General features: G+C 49.8%; 1 protein-coding gene across 7 annotated transcripts in view; it reads right to left on the reverse strand.

Annotated features, from left to right (window-relative positions):
• The window catches only part of PPP3CC (protein phosphatase 3 catalytic subunit gamma), a 63,731-nt gene extending 49,652 nt beyond the window's left edge, over nt 1-14,079 (reverse strand). For all 7 annotated transcript variants that reach the window (XR_010030421.1, XM_063175400.1, XM_063175397.1 and 4 more), the window contains exon 1: nt 13,958-14,079. Coding sequence is in view for 6 of the 7 variants with exons in the window: in XM_063175400.1 (XP_063031470.1) it covers nt 13,958-14,009 (52 nt within the window). In the remaining variant the exon portion in view is untranslated. The remainder of the gene's footprint in view (nt 1-13,957) is intronic.
• Nucleotides 14,080-16,574: the final 2,495 nt, after the last annotated feature.

Raw genomic sequence — 16,574 nt, forward strand, 5'->3', positions numbered from 1 at the left:
AGGAGCAAGCAAGGTGCCTTTGCTGAGGAGGATTCCCCAGGCTAGGTCAGGTTGCTCCAAGCTGGACTTGGCCATTTCCAGGGATGGGGCAAGCAGAGATTTTCAGGGAAAACCATCCCAGTGCCTCACCAGCCTCTGAAACCTCACAGCTCCCTGAAATCTTTGGGCTAGCAGTGATTATCCTGCTCCCCTGTGCTCACAGCTCCCTGAAATCTTTGGGCTAGCAGTGATTATCCTGGTCCTGCTGGGAATTTGGCCAGCAAATGAGGCCAGGAGCAAGCAAGGTGCCTTTGCTGAGGAGGATTCCCCAGCAGAGCTCAGGGCTGAGGTTTTGTCAGGGCTGCTGATTCCAGGCTAGGTCAGGTTGCTCCAAGCTGGACTTGGCCACTTCCACGGATGGGGCAGGCAGAGGAAAATCATCCCAGTGCCTCACCAGCCTCTGAAACCTCACAGCTCCCTGAAATGTGCTCACAGCTCCCAAAAATCTTCAGGATAGGAGTGATTATCCTGCTCCTCTGTGCCCACAGCTCCCTGAAATCTTTGGGCTAGCAGTGATTATCCTGCTGCTCTGTGCTCACAGCTCCCTAAAATCTTTGGGCTAGCAGTGATTATCCTGGTACCCTGTGCTCACAGCTCCCTGAAATCTTTGGGATAGCAGTAATTATCCTGGTCGTGCTGGGAATTTGGCCAGCAAATGAGGCCAGGAGCAAGCAAGGTGCCTTTGCTGAGGAGGATTCCCCAGCAGAGCTCAGGGCCAAGGTTTTGCTGGTGCTGGTCCCACCAGGTGGAGCTGGAACTCTGCTCCAGGCAGGATTAAACCCAGGAGGGTTTAATTCAAGCAGAGGTGACTTAAGCCTCAGCAGGCAGCAGCTCCCAAACCCTCCTGGCACAGCAGCCAGGGCTCCTCACACCCCACACCCTCAGTGAAGCTGAACCCAGAGCTGGATCTGTGGGGTTGGCCTGGCTCCTGCTCCTGCCAAAGATCCCCATGGATCAGAGACCTCAAAATACTATCAGTGGGCACCCTCAGCCTCCCTGAAGTGATAAAATCCACATTTGCCTGCAAGTTTCCAGCTCAGATTTGGCTCCTAATGAGCGGCACTGATGCGGATTTTCCTGGGATTGTCATTGAGCCAATGAGTCCAGAGCAGGGACATCACTGAGTGCCAGCTCAGCGAGCAGAGCCCAAAACTCTGCAATTCCAGCCTGGAAAAACTCTCTCTTTGTGAGCCTGCAGCTCTACAAACTTCCCAGAGGTTAAAAATCAATGTATTCCCAGAAAATCATCACTCAACAAAGCCAGTGTCTGCCTCTCGTTGGTGGGATTGCAAGGAGTCACTGCAAAGCCTGAGGGGAAAAAAGAGGGGGAAAAGGAGGGGGAAAAGGGAGGAGGAGAAGGAGGAGGGAAAAAGGAGGAGGGAAAAAGGAGGAGGAGGAAAAAAGGAAGAGGATGAGGAAAAAAGGAGGAGGAAAAGAAAGGGAGGGGGAAAGGAAAAGGAGGAGGGAAAAAGGAGGAGGAGGAAAAAAGGAAGAGGATGAGGAAAAAAGGAGGAGGAAAAAGGAGAGGGGGAAAAAGGAGGAGAAAAGCAAAAGGAGGAGGGAAAAAGGAGGGGGGAAAAAAGCAAAAGGAAAAAGGAGGAAAAAAGCAGGAGGAAGAAAAGGAAGAAGAGGAGGAAAAGGAGGAGGGAAGGAAAAGGAGGAAAGGAAAACATTGAGGAGGAAAAAAGGAGGAGGGAAAAGAGGAGGAGAAAGGAGGAGAAGGAAAAAGGAGGAGGAAAAAAGGAGGAGGAAAGGAAAAGGCGGAGGAAAAGAAAGGGAGGAGGAAAAGAAGAGGAGAAAAAGGGAGGAGGGAAAAAAGGAGGAGAAAAGGAAAAGGAGGAGGAAAACGGAGAGGGGGGAAAGGAGGGGGAAAAAGCAGAAGGAAAAAGGAGGAAAAAAGCAGGAGGAAGAAAAGGAAGAAGAGGAGGAAAAGGAGGAGGGAAGGAAAAGGAGGAGGAAAAAGGAGGAGGAAAAAATTCAGGAGGAAAAAATTCAGGAGGAAAAAAGGGGAAGGGTGAAAAAGGAGGAAGAAAAAAGGAGGAGGAAAAAGAAGGAGGAGGAGGAAAAAAGGAGGTGAAAAGGAAGAGGAGGAGGAGGAAAAAAGGAGGAGGAAAGGAGAAAGAGGAGGGAAGGAGGAAGAAAAAGGAGGAGGGTGAAAAAGGAGGAGGAAGAAAAGGAGGAGGAAAGGAAAAGGATGAGCAAAAAAGGAGGAGGAAAAAATTCAGGAGGAAAAAATTAAGGAGGAAAAAGGAGGGGGAAAAGAAATGGAGGAGAAAAAAACAGGAGGAGGAAAGGAAAAGGAGGAGGAAAAAGGAGGAAGTTTAGAGCAAACAGCTGCAGCTACTTTAAAAAAAAAGTGACTTCCCCCAAGGAGCAGGGAGGGATTCCTGGATGTCAGCAGGCAGGGAAATTCACCACCTGTTTGCCAAGGTTCCAGCCTGGCCACTAATAGCTCATTAATGGAGGCCCAGCGGGGGCTTGGTGGAAAAGGCAAATCCCAGGAATGTGAACCCAACCCTGCCACGGCTCCCAAGGGCTTCTGGAGCCCATTTCAAACCTGCTCTAAGCAAACACAACTTTGTGTCCTTCCAAGATCTGTGCTCCAGGGAACATGCTGATCCACGTGGGAATCCTGGGCAGAGCAACCCCCAGGAAAATTCCTGCTGGAGCAGCAAAAAGAAATGGGAAATGTGAGCACAAAATGGAGAAATGGGAAATGTGAGCACAAAATGATGAATTTGGACACAATCTGGGCCTTGGTCTTCTCTTCCCTCTTCTCTTCTTCTTTCTTCTCTTCTCTTCTTCTTCTCTTTCTCTTCTCTTCTCTTCCCTCTTCTCTTCTCTTCTCTTCTCTTCTCTTCTCTTCTCTTCTCTTCTCTTCTCTTCTCTTCTCTTCTCTTCTCTTCTCTTCTCTTCTCTTCTCTTCTCTTCTCTTCTCTTCTCTTCTCTTCTCTTCTCTTCTCTTCCCTTTTCTCTTCTCCTCTCCTCTTCCCTTTTCTCTTCTCCTCTCTTCTCTTCCCTTTTCTCTTCTCCTTTCTTCTCTTCCCTTTTCTCTTCTCTTCTCTCTCCCCTTCTCTCTTCCCATCTCTGGCCTCAAACCCTCACCCTGAGTTGGATCCTCATTGTTTTCAACTGCTCTGCATAAAATATTCCTTGTCAGGTGCTTATTCCCAGATCTGTAACCAAGGTGCTGATGGTCCAAAAGGAGCTGCACAGAATTCAAACCTTCCTGGTTGGACAAAACAGGCCCTAAAAACTGGGATAAATCAGTCCCAGAGCAGATTCCCACATCCACACATGGCAGGGATGAGCAGGATGAGAGGAGGCTCCAGCTCCTGCTGAATCAGCAATTCCTGTGCCCTGCTCACTCTTCCTCCACGAAACCCTGGTGGGATTTTTCCAGGACATCACCTTTGGGATAATATTCTGCTCGAGAAGCCATTTTACCACATCTTGCTCTGCTCAGCAGCTGATAAAAGGGAATATTTTCTGGAGCAATCCAGGCTGACAGCACTTCCTCGTGTTCTCCTGAAATTCACCCTGAATCGCTTGGGAAATTCATCCTGGGAAATTCTCCTTGGAGAAATTATTTCATTTCAACTCTTATTTGGAAACTCTTATTCTTTTGGACCATCATGCCAAAAGGAAGCTCCAGGTGGAAAATTGGTGGGGAATTTTGGAGAAAAAACTCCCCCTGAGCTCCTCAGGATCCCAATCAGAGGGGATCCCAGTGGCCCTCAATGGAAACAGGGGCAGTGGGATTTGAGATCCCAGAACCCCAAAAAGATTTGGGTTGGAAGGATCACTAAGGACATTAAAGGACCATTTGGACATTAAGGATCACCTTGTCCCAGAAAATCATCACTCAACTGGTGCTCCCACCAGGCAGCAGTGAGCTTTTGGTTCAGAGGCTGGAAAATCAGAACAGCCTGGACAGCCAAAAATTCCTGCTCCTGCCAGGTAAATCCTTAAAATCTGCACTGAAATTTCCTTTATTTTAGAGCATCCATCCTCCATTCATCACCTCACTCTGCCCCATGCATCCTGAGGGATTTTCCCAGGATATTTCCAGATTCCCCATCCTGGAAGTGTCCAGGGTCAGGCTGGATGGGGATTACAGCAATGTGGGATAGTGGAAGGTGCAATGAGGTGAGCTTGAAGATCCTTTTCCAACCCAAACCCTTCCAGGATTCCACACCTGACCTGGTTCACCAGGATGTGCCCCTTTGGCACAGCAATCCTGACCTCCAGGAGCCCCCTGGGTGCCCAGCCCTGCATTATGGGATCACTCTGATGCCCAACATTCCTCCTTGTGCCAGGAAAATCCTTAAAAATCTGCACTGAAATTTCCTTTTCTTTAGAGCATCCACCTTAATCTGCCCTCTCCCCATGCATCCTGAGGGGCTTTCCCAGGATATTTTCAGATTCTCCATCGTGGAAGTGTCCAAGGCCAGGCTGGATGGGGATTACAGCAACGTGGGATAGTGGGAGGTGGAAGGAAGTGAGCTTTAAGATCATTTTCCAACCCAAACCATTCCAGGATTCCACACCTGCCCCTTGGCACAGCAATCCTGACCTCCAGGAGCCCCCTGGGTGCCCAGCCCTGCATTATGGGATCACTCTGATGCCCAACATTGCTCCTCCTGCCAGGAAAATCCTTAAAAATCCTTAAAATCTGCACTGAAATTCCCTTTTTTTTAGAGCATCCAGCCTCCATCCCCCACCTCACTCTGCCCCATGCATCCTGAGGGGCTTTCCCAGGATATTTCCAGATTCCTGGAAGTGCCCAAGGCCAGGCTGGATGGGGATTACAGCAATGTGGGATAGTGGAAGGTGCAATGAGGTGAGCTTTAAGATCATTTTCCAATTCAAACCATTCCAGGATTCCACACCTGCCCCTTGGCACAGCAATCCTGACCTCCAGGAGCCCCCTGGGAGCCCAGCCCTGCATTATGGGATCACTCTGATGCCCAACATTCCTCCTTGTGCCAGGAAAATCCTTAAAATCTGCACTGAAATTTCCCTTTCTTTAGAGCATCCACTTCAATCTGCCCTCTCCCCATGCATCCTGAGGGGCTTTCCCAGGATATTTTCAGATTCTCCATCGTGGAAGTGTCCAGGGCCAGGCTGGATGGGGATTACAGCAACGTGGGATAGTGGGAGGTGGAAGGAAGTGAGCTTTAAGATCATTTTCCAACCCAAACCATTCCAGGATTCCACACCTGCCCCTTTGGCACAGCAATCCTGACCTCCAGGAGCCCCCTGGGTGCCCAGCCCTGCATTATGGGATCACTCTGATGCCCAACATTGCTCCTCCTGCCAGGAAAATCCTTAAAAATCCTTAAAATCTGCACTGAAATTCCCTTTTTTTTAGAGCATCCAGCCTCCATCCCCCACCTCACTCTGCCCCATGCATCCTGAGGGGCTTTCCCAGGATATTTCCAGATTCCTGGAAGTGTCCAAGGCCAGGCTGGATGGGGATTACAGCAATGTGGGATAGTGGAAGGTGCAATGAGGTGAGCTTTAAGATCATTTTCCAACCCAAACCCTTCCAGGATTCCACACCTGCCCCTTGGCACAGCAATCCTGACCTCCAGGAGCCCCTGGGAGCCTCTGAGAGCCCAGCCCTGCATTATGGGCTCACTCTGCCTGCTCCCTCATTCCTGCTCTTTAATGATGTCACATTCCATTAGGATCTGAGCCATGCCCAGCCCTAAACACGGGCAGGGAATACCTGGCAAAGCAGCCAAGCTGGGAAGGATCCCAGACAAATATAGATCCCCAAGGAGTATCTTTAGATTAGCAGGCAGCTCTGCCCCCACTGAGACCCCAGGATTTACCTAAATAGCTCCTTCAGCACAGCCCAGTGCTCAGAGCTATTTTAAGCCAGCACCCTGCCCTACTTCCTAAGGAACAGCCTTCCCTTCTCTGTGCAGCCAGAGCAGCCCAAAGGCACTGCTCTCTCCACTCTGACACCTTTCATGAAAGAAAAAAAATACATTTTTGGCACGGGAGCTAATTAATCTGGGCTCATTTATTGCCACAAGGCCCTTCATGGCCTGGAGGAGGGTAAATGGGATGAACTTTTGCAGGGTTGATAGGCAGGAAAAGAAAATGAAACAGGGGAATCCTGAGGGGCACAACCTGCACACCCACCTGAGGCTGCTGCCCATGCAGGGCCACTTTTACCATCCAAACTTGTTCCAAGCTGGCCTTGGGCACTTCCAGGGGCAGCCACAGCTTCTCTGGGAATCCCTTTTCAATATCCCATCTAAACCTTGTCCTCTTTCATCTCCAAGTGCTAGACATAGACCATAATGTTTATTTTGCCTTCCCCACTGCCCTGCACACCCACCTGAGGCTGCTGCCCATCCAGTGCCAGCCCTGCCATGACAGGAACAACTTTTACCATCCAAACTTGTTCCAAGCTGGCCTTGGGCACTTCCAGGGGCAGCCACAGCTTCTCTGGGAATTCCTTCCCAATATCCCATCTAAAGCTTGCCCTCCTTCATCTCCAAGTGGCAGACACAGACCATCGTGTCTGTTTTGCCTTCCCCACTGCACACCCACCAGAGGGAAGGGAAAAATCCCAATCCATGTGCCCTAAAGCTTTATCACTGCTCCTCAATGTTGTTTTGAGCCCAAGGCTGGGTTTGGGGTTTGCCACCAGCATTTCTGTTAATTAGAACATTCATTAGGATGTTTATTAGCAAGCAGAGCATCCCTGGATCGCAGCATCCAGACATCTGGAAGTTTGAGCCCAAAATGAAACACCTCTGCCTCTGGGACACAGTTTGTGTCATCCCAAAATATTCACCTCTGGATTAATTTTTGGGATGAAATGCCACAAAATCAGCCCCAAACCAGCCCCTTTCCCCAGCATTTATGGATAATGAAACAACGTTCCTGTTTATACATAACAATAATAGGAATATTGGAATGACTCTGATGAGTTTTGGAGGTTTTTTTTCTGGAAACCCCCCCCCAAAATATCAGGTTGCCAAGTAATTGAATTCATGGGATCCATGTTTTGAGCCCAAGGCTGGGTTTGGGGTTTGCCACCAGCATTTTTGTTAATTAGAACATTCATTAGCAAGCAGAGCATCCCTGGATCCCAGAATCTTCAGATCTGGAAATCTGAGCCCACAATGAGGCAGCTCTGGTTCTGTTTGGGGCATCCCAGGGACACAGTTTGTGTCATCCCAAAATATTCACCTCTGGATTAATTTTTAGGATGAAATGCCACAAAATCAGCCCCAAACCAGCCCCTTTCCCCAGCACATCCCATTTATGGATAATGCAGCATCTTTCCTGTTTATACATAACAATAATGAGAATATTGGAATGACTCTGATGAGTTTTGGAGGTTTTTTCTGGAAACCCCCCCCAAAATATCAGGTTGCCAAGTAATTGAATTCATGGGATCCATGTTTTGAGCCCAAGGCTGGGTTTGGGGTTTGCCACCAGCATTTCTGTTAATTAGAACATTCATTAGCAAGCAGAGCATCCCTGGATCCCAGAATCTTCAGATCTGGAAGTCTGAGCCCAAAATGAGGCAGCTCTGGTTCTGTTTGGGGCATCCCAAGGACACAGTTTGTGTCATCCCAAGATATTCACCTCTGGATTAATTTTTGGGATGAAATGCCACAAAATCAGCCCCAAACCAGCCCCTTTCCCCAGCATTTATGGATAATGAAACAATGTTCCTGTTTATACATAACAATAATAAGAATATTGGAATGACTCTGATGAGTTTTGGAGGTTTTTTTTTCTGGAAACCCCCCACAAAATATCAGGTTGCCAAGTAATTGAATTCATGGGATCCCATGGGGTTCCTGCTTTAAGGCCTGCCTCACCCCACACCTCCTTGAGCCCTGGCCAGCCAAGTTGCTGCATTATGACACAACTTGCTGTTTAGGGATCCCCCTCCATGTCTTGACCCTGCTGGCATTCACACTTTTCCCTTGGCATCCCAAGGTCTGAGCACATGGACCTTGGCCTTTATTCCATTTTTAGCCATTTTCAGAGCTCCTTTTCCCCCTTAATTCCTGCAAGACATCAACACTAAACAAACCACTGAGTTTAAAACCCCACAATCTCCTTGAATTTATGGTTCTCCTCAATTAAAAAACCACTTTGACTTTCCTATCGGCGCTTGCTCCGTGATGAAAATTCCCAACCTGGAGAATATCCAACACTCCAGCTCCCAGAGTTGTAGATGATATTAAAAACAAGGTGGGAAGAAAGCTGCACTTTTTTTTTTTTTTTTTTCATCCCCCAAAAGCATCTTCAGGCAGTGAGATGAACTGGAAGAGCCTCTGAACTCCCTGAGGAGGCAGGGATGGAGCTGAAGATGGGTGTGTGGAACAGAGGGTGTGTGGAACAATTCCTGTGGGATCTTCTCTGTGTCTGCAGCTGCAGAGAGGAGGGAGAGGCTCCTTGGATGTGATTCCAGCTGGGCTGAGGGTGGACGTGTCACTGAGGCTCAAATCACCTCATTCCAGCCCTTATCCCACCTCATTCCACCCCTTATCCCACCTCATTCCACACCTCTCATTGTCCCAGGCTGCTCCAGGGATAGCCACAGCTCCTCTGGGAATTCCATCCCAGCCAGGAATTCCATTCCCAATATCCCATTTATCACCCACCCCTTGTCCCAAATTCCTCTCCCTGCTGAAACACATCCCACACAAAATGGACACTGAAATTTCAGAGGTTTCAAAATCCCACACAAACCCTTTCATTGGGAGATGAACTGGAAGGGCCTCTGCACTCCCTGAGGAGGCAGGGATGGAGCTGAGGCTGGGTTTGGGCTCCCCAGAGGGTGTGTGGAACAATTCCTGTGGGATCTTCTCTGTGTCTGCAGCTGCAGAGAGGAGGGAGAGGCTCCTTGGATGTGATTCCAGCTGGGCTGAGGGTGGAGGTGTCACTGAGGCTCTGGGATATTCCCAAAAATCCTTGGCTGGATGTGAAACAGGTCAGTGGCAGCAGAGAATTGTGGATTATGGAATGGGCTGGGGGATAAAGGGGACTTGAAATCACCTCACTCCAGCCCTTATCCCACCTCATTCCATCCATTATCCCACCTCATTCCACCCCTGATCCCACCTCATTCCACACCTCTCATTGTCCCAGGCTGCTCCAGGGATCCAGGGGCAGCCACAGCTCCTCTGGGAATTCCATCCCAGCCAGGAATTTCTTCCCAATATCCCATTTATCATCCACCCCTTGTCCCAAATTCCTCTCCCTGCTGAAACACATCCCACACCAAGGGGACACTGAAATTTCAGGGCTTTAAAATTCCCACCCACACTTTCAGTGTCTTCCATTTGGGAAAAAAACAGATTGGACATTGAGAAAGGTGCCTGAAAGTTATTAAGAAATGACAGCAAAGCACAAATTGGGAAAATCCACCCAATTCCAGGATATCTTTGGAAACAGCACCAGCCCCAGCTTTGCACCACAATTCCTGGGATTTCCTTTAAATTTCAGATTTTCCTCAATTAAAAAGCCTCAGAAAAGCAGGAAACACTTCAGGAATCCCAGCCAGGAATTCCATTCCCAATATCCCATTTATCACCCACCCCTTGTCCCAAATTCCTCTCCCTGCTGAAACACATCCCACACCAAGTGGACACTGAAATTTCAGTTTAAAATTCCCACACTTTCAGTGTCTTCCATTTGGGAAAAAAAAAAAAAAAAACCAGACTGGACATTGAGAAAGGTGCCTGAAAGTTATTAAGAAAGGACAGCAAAGCACAAATTGGGAAAATCCACCCAATTCCAGGATACAGCACCAGCCTCAGCTTTACACCACAATTCCTGGGATTTAACCCCTCAGAAAAGCAGAAAACACTTCAGGAATCCCATTCCAAATATCCCATTTATCACTCACCCCTTGTCCCAAATTCCTCTCCCTGCTGAAACACATCCCACACAAAATGGACACTGAAATTTCAGTTTAAAATTCCCACACTTTCAGTGTCTTCCATTTGGGAAAAAAAAACAAAAACCACATTGGACATGGAGAAAGGTGCCTGAAAGTTATTAAGAAAGGACAGCAAAGCACAAATTGGGAAAATCCACCCAATTCCAGGATACAGCACCAGCCCCAGCTTTGCACCACAATTCCTGGGATTTCCTTTAAATTTCAGATTTTCCTCAATTAAAAAGCCTCAGAAAAGCAGGGAAACACTTCAGGAATTCCAGCCAGGAATTAGGGATGTCTCTGAACAGAGAGCACTGGATCCCAGCTGCACCCAGCCCAACATTTTGTCCATGATACACAAAATAATAATGATAACACATAGATAAGAGAAAAATCCCAGTGGATTATTTGCTCTGGTGTCTAAATAGCAATATCTGAGGTTTTGAAAAGATTTGTCATGGATGCAACTGGACACAGCTCTGCTTCCCAGAGGATTTTACACTTTCTGGCAGGAAGAATGGAGCAGGTGCACAAAATTCAACCAAAAAATGACCACAAAATTCAACCAAATATGACCACTAAATTCAACCAAAAAATGACCACAAAATTCAACCAAATGTGACCACAAAATTCAACCAAATATGACCACTAAATTCAACCAAATATGACCACTAAATTCAACCAAATATGACCACTAAATTCAACCAAATATGACCAAAAAATTCAACCAAATATGACCACTAAATTCAACCAAATATGACCACAAATTTTAACCAAAAAATGACCACAAAATTCAACCAAATATGACCACAAAATTCAACCAAATATGACCATAAAATTCAACCAAAATATGACCAAAAAAGCACTGCAGGTTTCTTTTAATCACCCTGAGCTCCAGGATTGCAGCAGCACCATTCCCACCTGCCTGAATAATGTGGATTTTTTAGGATGTGGATACATCAATCCCATGGATCCACCAGGTAATTCAAGCCAAATTTTGGGATAATTCAGACAACCTGACTTCCTAATCCTTCAGATTTCCAGCAGAATCTTCCCAAGTGCTCTCTAGAGATCAAAATTTGGACATTATTCTCCATCACCATCAGCTTCCTGCTAAAACTGTGCTACAAAGAGCAATTATTGCCTTAAAATTTGAAATATTAATAAAAAGGAACTCCTGACAAACCCCAAAATGAGAGATTTAAAAAGCTGTTCCTGACCTACCCCAAAAGCCAAGATTTTAATAAAAAAAGTTTCCTGAAGCACCCAAAAATGGGAGATTTTATAAAAAGCAATTGATGGCCTACCCCAAAATTCAAGATTTTCATAAAAATCCATTCTTGACACACCCCAAAATTTGTGATTTTAATAATGAAGCTCCCCCAGTACAAGTTTTAGCCTAAAACTCTATTTCCTCTGACTGACTAAACATAATTACAGTTCAGACCTTCTGCAGGGCCCAGGAGATGTAAATATATAGGTTAAACATAGTTAAAATTCCACATCCTACTTAATTGCAGGCATTTTCCACGGAACAAAACGAGCTTTTTATCTTCACTTTTTAATTATTAATAACCACGAACAATTGTCACCACCTTTCAACAATAACCCTGGCCTGAGAAGGAGATATTTCCCCACAAATTTCCACAGGCACTGGGGCATCAAGAAGCAATTTGGGAGGATTTTGGGGTGATTTGGGGAGGATTTTGGGGTGATTTTGGAGCGATTTTGGGGCGAGCAGGCCCTGAGCCTCCACCCTACCTGGATAGGGATTAATGGCAGCAATTAGCAGGATTTTTGTGGGGTTGCCAAAGCGCTGAGAGGGACCAGCAGGATCTCTGAGAGGGATTCCCAGGAATCTGGAAGCCCCGGGAAGAGGGAGAACGCCTGGATCCGGCCGACTCAGCTGAATCATAATGGCTGCATTGCCATTACCTTTCCCGAACAAGGCCAACCTAAACACAGGCAGCTGCCTGGGATTTAGCAGGAGATTTACAGACAGCACCGGCCACTCAGCCTGCCTGGAGACCTACAAATCACCACACCGCATGCAGGGCTCCGGGAACACCCCGGATCCCCCCCAAATGTGGGAGCACTTTGGGATTATTCCCATTAAAAACAAAACCCCTCCCACCGTGGAGCTTCCCCCGAGCCTGAGGGGCCTCCACGCTCCGGATCCCCTTTCCCTGAGGTTTGAGGTTATTAACATCAAACATGTGATCGGCCACATGACAGGCTAAAGGCTAAAAAGGAAAAAAAAATAAATAAATATATAAATGAAGAAATAAATAAAAAACGGCTTGGACACACATGCAGAGGGGAAGGGAGGGATGGCAGCGTGGTGGGTTACAGCTCCATGGCCGGGGATTACAAGCATTGCTGGGAAATCTGCTGCTTTTCCAGCGGCCCGGAATGATGGAAGCCATGGCGGGAGGAGGTTTAATAACGGGGTGATTGTGTAACTTGGAGCCTCCCGGCGAAAGTTGAGGCACCCAGTGGATGTTCCTGGTGCAGGGGGACGAGGATGGCACCGGATCAATTAGGGCAGCGAAATGTGCATCCCCCCCCAGCCTCCTCCTCCTCCTCCTCCTCCCGATCCAGGAGTTTCTCCGCTAACGTATTTCTCTCCTCATTAACTGCTTCGGTGTCTTCTGCTCTTTCCAAAATAGTACCTACTATAACGGGGCCGCAGAGGGGGCCAGCTGGCACCGGCCGCAGGGCATCCAGACACGGAGCAGGGATTTGGGGGAGGAAAGGCACGGGGGGCTGGCCTGGATCAGGGCAGGGAGGGCTCTCACCCCCCTGCTCCCCCAGATCCTCAGGGGAACCCCAGTTCCACCCACAGCACCCCAATCTTGGGGGGGGATGGTGATGAGGCCCAGGCCAGGATGGGGATTCCCCCCATCCCACAAACGGGATGCCCCCTGCTGTCCCCCCCCCCTCCTTGGCGCCGCTGTCCCCCCATGCCACAGAATGGAGGGAGGGGGCTGCATCCTCTTGGAACAGGGAGGGCCAAAAATGTCCCCCTCACCCCTCAGTGCAGGTGCCCCCCACAAATCAGAGATGCCCCCCAGCTCCTCTGCAGAGGTTTCTGCCTGAACAGGAGGTGTCCCCGCAGCCCGACCCCCCCATCAGGGCTCCCCTTTATGGGGGCTGCTCCAGGCCTCCCCCTGCGCTCTCTCTTGGGGATGACCCCCCAAACCATGCTCTCCCCGTGATTTTCCAGCCTCGCCACAATCTCCTCCCACTCAGGGGATGATCCCCCCCAAACCAGAGTCATCCCCAACGGGGGTCACCCATCAGAACACCCCCTCCTCACTGCTCCAGGCATCCCCAGCCCCCAAAGCCCTCCTTTAACGGGGCTGCCCCTCCAGAATATCCCCCAAAATCACGCTGCCCTCGCCCTTCCTCGGTTCTCCCCCACCCTGGGGACCCCCCCTCAAACCAGGCTCTCCCTCCATTAAAGGTTCCCCTCACCCAAACCAGCTCCCCCTCCATTAAAGGTTCCCCTCACCCAAACCAGGCATCCCCCTCCCTTTCTCCGGGTTTCCCCAGACGGGGGGGCTCCGCTAGCCTGGGGACCCCCCCAAACCAGGCATACCCCCATATTTCTGAGGAATATCCCCCTAAACCAGGCTCCCCCTCCTCCCATATCACGATCCCTCCCTCTCTTTTCTCCGGGCTCCTCCAACCTGGGGACCCTCAAAATGAACCGCCCTCCTTTCTCCGGGCTCCCCCACTTTGAAGGAGCCCCCCTTTAACCACGCTCCCTCCCATAAAATCACTCTTCAACCCCCCCTTTTTTCCGGCCTCCCCCAAACCATGAGCCCCCCCCATAAAGCAGGCAGATTCCCCTCCCCTTTCTCGGGGCTCCCCCAGCTTGGGGACCCCCCCACACCTCGCTCGCCCCCCGGTTTCTCGCGGCCCCCCTCCGCCGAGCCCCCCCCGCGCCCCCCGCGCAGGCAGGGGGCGCCCTCGCCGCCCCCTCACCCTTGACGATGCGCTCGGTGGTCGGCAGCTTGTTGTGGCCGCGCCCGGACATGGTGGCGGTGGCGGCGGCGGCACCGCTGCCCGCCGTGCCCCGCTCCGCTCCCGTCACCCGGAGCGGGGGCCGCGCGGGTGCTCCCGGCGGACCCGCTGGGCTGCCCCGGCAGCGGCGGCTCCGCGGCGCTGCGCTCCCCCCGTCCCGCCCCCGCCGCCGCCGCCACACCGCCCTCCGCCCTCTGGCCCCCCCCCACGCCCGCGCCTGCGCCACGCCCGCCCCGCCCCGCCCGCCATCTTGGAGGGGAAGGGGGCGTTGCTAAGCAACGGGGGGGCAACATGGCGGCGGCGCTGAGGGTGCTTGGCGCTGCCCTCGGGCACAGCTTTGTTGGGGAATATCCCCTAAACCAGGCTCCCTTCGCTGGGAGGGACTGTGAGGATCAGCCAATGCCGCCCCTGCTGTGGGCAGGGACAGCTTACACTATCCCAGGGTGGCCTTGGACACTTCCAGGGATCCAGGGGCAGCCCCAGCTTCTCTGGAGATTTTATCCCATCCCCTCGCCACCCTCACAGCCAGGAATTCCTCACCAGTATGCCATCCATCCCTGCCCTCTGGCAGTGGGAGTCCCAAGTTTCCTCCTGAAACACACATCCAGGAGGTTCCCACATAAAGCGGACGCTGACATTTCGGGGGTGTAAAATTCCCACACGCTTTTTCAATGTCTTCCATTTGGGAAAAAAAAAAAAACAGACTGGAGATGGAGAAAGGTGCCTGAAAGTCTTTAAGAAAGGACTTTCCTTCCCAAAATCCCATCCATCCCTGCCCTCTGGCAGTGGGAGCCATTCCCTGTGTCCTGTCCCTCCATCCCTTGTCCCCAGCCCCTCTCCAGCTCTCCTGGAGCCCCTTCAGGCCCTGTGAGGGACTCTGAGCTCTCTCTGGAACTTTCTCTTCTCCCTTGGGCACTTCCAGGGACGGAGCAGCCACAGCTCCTTTGGAATTCCATCCCAGCCCCTCCCCTCCCTCATTCCTCCCAGAAATCCCACCCCAATCTCACTTTTCCCAGTTTGAAGCCATTCCCTGTGTCCTGTCCCTCCATCCCTTGTCCCCAGTTCCTCTCCTGGAGCCCCTTCAGGCCCTGGCAGGAGCTCTGAGCTCTCCTGGATCCTTCCCTTCCCCAGCTGAACACCCCCAGCTCTCCCAGTCTGGCTCCAGACAGAAAATTTCTGAGGGAAAGGCAAAATAGAAACGATGGTCTGTGTCTACCACCTGAAGATGAAGGAGGGCAAGGTTTAGATGGGATATTGGGAAGGAATTCCTGGCTGGGATGGAATTCCCAGAGAAGCTGTGGCTGCCCCTGGATCCTTGGAAGTGCCCAAGGTCAGGATGGAGCAACTTTGGATAATAAAAAGTGTCCCTGCCATGGCAGGGGTGGCACTGGATGGGCTTTAACCAACCCAAACCATTCCAGGAATTCCATGACCCCATCCTGCAGCGTTTTCTGAGGTAACAGCTCAGAATTCAGCAAAAAAAAAGAGAATTTTGCAGCAGAAAAGAGCCCACCCAAAGCCCCCCTGGAAGTGCTGATGAGCAGGAGCAAGTCCAACGCTTACCGTGACCTTCCTTGCTTAATAAAACATTAATTTTTTTTAATAAACCACCTCAGAATATCAAGATTTGGTTTCTTTAGCTGCAACAGGGTTTCTAAAAATTGAGTTTGCTGCTCAGAGCTGGCAGATGGGGGGGAAATGGTGTAGAAAAAGGCAAAAAAGGAGAAGTAGAAAGGCAAAGTTTGGTTTGTTGTTTTTTTTTTTTCGCTAATGGAGGGTAGGAAAACAAGGACACAGACACTGCCAGGAGCCTGGCTAGTGTGAGCTGGGGACAAATCCAGCATCCCACACCTCCCAGCCAAACCAGGGTTTGGAAATATATTTCAGAAAAATTAAAAAAAAAAAAAAAAAAAAAAAAAAAAGAATATATATAAATAATGAAGGGTTTTTGGAGCCGCAAAGGCCGTGCCATGCGGGCAGGCTGGGGGTTGTCAGTGCCACCTCCTGTCAGCCGCGCCGCACTGCACAGCCAGGGAAATCCAGCTGGAAAAAGCGGGATTGCATCACCCAGCCCCGCTCCAAACCTTCCCCTTGGAAAAATCCTGAGCCAGCAGCGCTGCCACCCCTCTGTGAAAAATGCGTGTATTTTATCATCGGCTTTTCGCAAATATTAAAATGAATGTAATATGTGTTGTGTTAGAAAGCAATGCTGCATTAATTTTCTTAAGTACTGTGTTAAATATAGTTTTAGGTTATAAAAATTGTTAAAATAGAAACTGTGCTATGTAAGATGCTTTGCTTCAAAGAAAGGACTTGCAGCGAGATAACAGGCACAGGACACCTGAATCTTTCAGAGACAAAGAATTTATGGCCTTCTCATCGGAAGAAACTAACTTCTTCCCAGACCAGACAGAATCCTGTGTTTGAATGGAATTTATGCATCATGGATGAGGTGTATGAAGATGCAACGAGCTGTTGTTCTTAAGGGTTAATCCTTTGTTAGCAGGAGTCCTTTTTTGGGCTTGTGATGCCCAGAAAAAGGTACCCGGACGTCCATAACTCTTTGCTTTTACTGTCT

The sequence above is a fragment of the Melospiza melodia genome, chromosome 23 (assembly GCF_035770615.1).
Source record: "Melospiza melodia melodia isolate bMelMel2 chromosome 23, bMelMel2.pri, whole genome shotgun sequence".
NCBI lineage: Eukaryota > Metazoa > Chordata > Aves > Passeriformes > Passerellidae > Melospiza > Melospiza melodia.